This window comes from Trypanosoma equiperdum (genome assembly GCF_001457755.1).
Source record: "Trypanosoma equiperdum strain OVI genome assembly, contig: ctg_315, whole genome shotgun sequence".
Taxonomy (NCBI): domain Eukaryota; phylum Euglenozoa; class Kinetoplastea; order Trypanosomatida; family Trypanosomatidae; genus Trypanosoma; species Trypanosoma equiperdum.
In genome coordinates, this window is record NW_027124216.1 from 66 (window position 1) to 3,120 (window position 3,055).

Here is a 3,055-nt window from a genome sequence, read left to right on the forward strand (position 1 = left end):
TTCACCTCGTAACACTCGTACTGGGAGATCAGCGCGCGGATCAACTTGTGGTGTGTGGCGACAGCATCAGCCATGACATCGGGGTGGGCAGCCCACTGTGCCGTGCTGCTTTCAATATCTGTGAAAACAATTGTCACAGGCTCTGTGGGTTCCTTTGGCGCGCTGTTGTTATCACGGGTGTTGTGTCGCGAGACATGCAGCAGCACCGTAGTCAGAGCCACAAGAAGCAGTGCGACGAGAATGGAACTGGCGATTACGCCAGCAAGTTGTCCCCGTGAAAGTTTACCGGCGTCCGGGTCCAAGTACCTCATTGACGGTGTCATGGGATTTGTAAGTGGAGGAATGGAGGCGTTGAGAGCACGGGCCATAGACCACACGGATATCTGCGTTGCGCCATAGTTAACGGCACAACCTGTCAAACGCGGCACTCCTTTCAGAAAACAACCGTCATCGGCGAAGGGGCCGTAGCGCATCTCACCGACGTTGACTACAGATTGAGCAAAAATGGAGTCAACAAGCGCAGTTGCGTTCATAGCCTTCATCGGGGAAATAATAACCCGCATGAAATACGCTGTGGCAAATCCTAGAAGCGAGAGCGGCGTTCGCCGTGATGCATTTCTTTCCGCTGTGTAGAATTTCTGTACAACCTCTGACGCTGTGATCTCGTCCGCCCAATGTGGTAGGTTAGTGGCGAAGAGGACGCGATCAGCACTCGAGACGCCTTCGAACGCGTTAAAAAATTCTTCATGAAGCAGTACTACATCGAAAAATGGAACGAACACACGAGCACTATCATGACTATTGAGATGGGCCGCAATCACTACGGGATCAGCTGCCGTGAGGCCGATGACGTAAACATCCCCACTGTCAGGCAGGTGGCCCTCTACCGTGGCGTTGCCGTCCAGCACTACCACTGACTGCGGTTCCACACTGAACGTCGCAAGGGTTTTCTTCAGAACATCCTCGATTGCGGCCGCATCGATACTGCGGATAACGATATGCAGACGTTTTTTGTCGTTCCTCGAAAGATACGACGTGCACACATAAAATTGCTGTTCCAGGGTTGGCGAGAGATGAATAACATTCCTTTCCATTTTGTTCAGTCGCGGCGCGAGCGGCACCGGGTCAATGAACGCGACACCGGGTGTTTTTAGCATTGCTTCATCCACAACACCCAGCACAGCCGTGGTGATCTTCGTGGACCACTCCCGCTGCAACTCCTCGGCGGCTCCGCTGAAAGGCGAGACGATGGTGTCGAAAAACAGCCTGCTGTCTTGGTTGTGCTCCCTCACTTCGAGTAGAGAGGCGCCCTCTTCCATTTCTACAGCAGCATGCAATGCGGTTGGTCTATCCGGTATCAGAACAGACACACCATTGAACGGAGCCTGCATTTCGACCTCGCTAGGGTAGCAGTGAGAAGAGTCAAACATCATAATTCCATCGGGTGCATCCAGCAGCCGGTAGCCTCTACCGATCACCCTTACGTGCACCGTGTTCCCCCCCTGGTTGCACCAGCACATTGCTCCCTGACCGGCTGCCCAACCAGCGCACTCACCACCATAGTCTCCAATCACAAGGTCATCAATTACGTATCGCCGCTGGTCATACAACGATTGCATAAATGTTTTTCTGTCAGTCAGACGCTCGGGCACGCTCAACGCCTGAGCTAACACCTCACCAGTGATCCATCCATAAACCAACAACTGCCCATCTATGTCATCGTGATCGAAATTGCTCGAGGCATTGAAGACCGTTACACCCGGGTTCGATTTTAGATACGACCTCACGTCTCTCTGAAACCGTCGGATAGCGTGATACTGTGTGTCCCTTGCAAGTGGGTTGGTTCCCGTTACCACAACTTGCCCATCCACAAATGGGCTATCGGCAAAGGCCAGCGCCTCGCGCCACATGTTCTCAATGGCAAACTGAAGCATCGACGGAACAAGCACGTACGCACTTCTCGTGCGACTGTCAGCAACCAGGTTTCGTATGAACCTTGCCGTATCCCCCACGGGGGGAGCGAACACAATCACAGCCTGTGGACGACTTTCCACAAACGTATTCCAAGCGGAATCGAAGTGTCTGGTGCTCGCAACCCCGGTCAGTGAGCTACTTAAAGTGAAAACACCGCAAAATCCATAACCCATGCGACGCAATATGCGCTGGGCGACGTCATATTCCTCCACCCCGAAGAAGACATTGTGAAGGTACATGAAACCCAATCGAATTGTACGTAGCCGGCCCAACGCGTATCGGATGAGCGCCAGTAGCTCTGCGGATGGAGAAGCACGCGTGAAGTATAGATTAGGGTTCCACCCACGACCCCCACTTGATCCAGTTAGGGGCGCGAAGGCGACCACATCCTGTTCTGCCAGTAGTGTAATGAGCGACGAGACGGTGCCGAAATCGCCCAGGGGTCCAACTACAACGAAGAGTTTGCCCCTGTTGCGTTCCACAGCCTGTTGGAAGCCACTAACAGGTGACGCGCTGGGCGTAAATGGATGCATGACTTTGATGTGCACACTGGGTGCCGTCTTCCACCGGCGCGAGGTCATGGAAGCGTTGAAGCCAGCGTTAACCGCTTCAACGAACCTTTTCTCTATCTTCTGATGGTGCAATAGAGAGAAAACCTCGATCTCTATATCGGCTTTCACACACATTACCGACAGCAACAGAAGCAGTAAGACTGGCAACGGCGCCGCTCCAACAAGGGCGCGGCCGCAGTAGGATCTCCTCCGTGCTGGACCGACTACGATGGATGTGTCTGCGGCACTGCCGCCAAAACCAGCAGCACGGGTGCCAACGCACATGGTCTTCTGTTTAACCGAGTAAACTATGTTCGTGTGGAGACAAAAGGGGGAAGGGATTTGGTAGGGGAGAGGAACGCGAACTGAGGAGAGTATCAGTACTTACGGCATGTGCAGTAAAGTCCGCACTCACCGCACCGCACGGTTTCGAGACAAACTGAACACACGCCACCATCCGTGACCCGTGCTTCCGAGCAAGCTATCGATGCCCATGAGCCACTTTGTAATCACTTTCCCCATACACTGAA

General features: G+C 53.6%; 1 pseudogene across 1 annotated transcript; it reads right to left on the bottom strand.

Moving 5' to 3' along the window:
- Nucleotides 1-521: 521 nt before the first annotated feature.
- TEOVI_000121500:pseudogene lies at nucleotides 522-2,213 on the bottom strand (annotated as a pseudogene). The gene has a single exon. A coding segment is annotated over exon 1 (1,692 nt).
- Nucleotides 2,214-3,055: the final 842 nt, after the last annotated feature.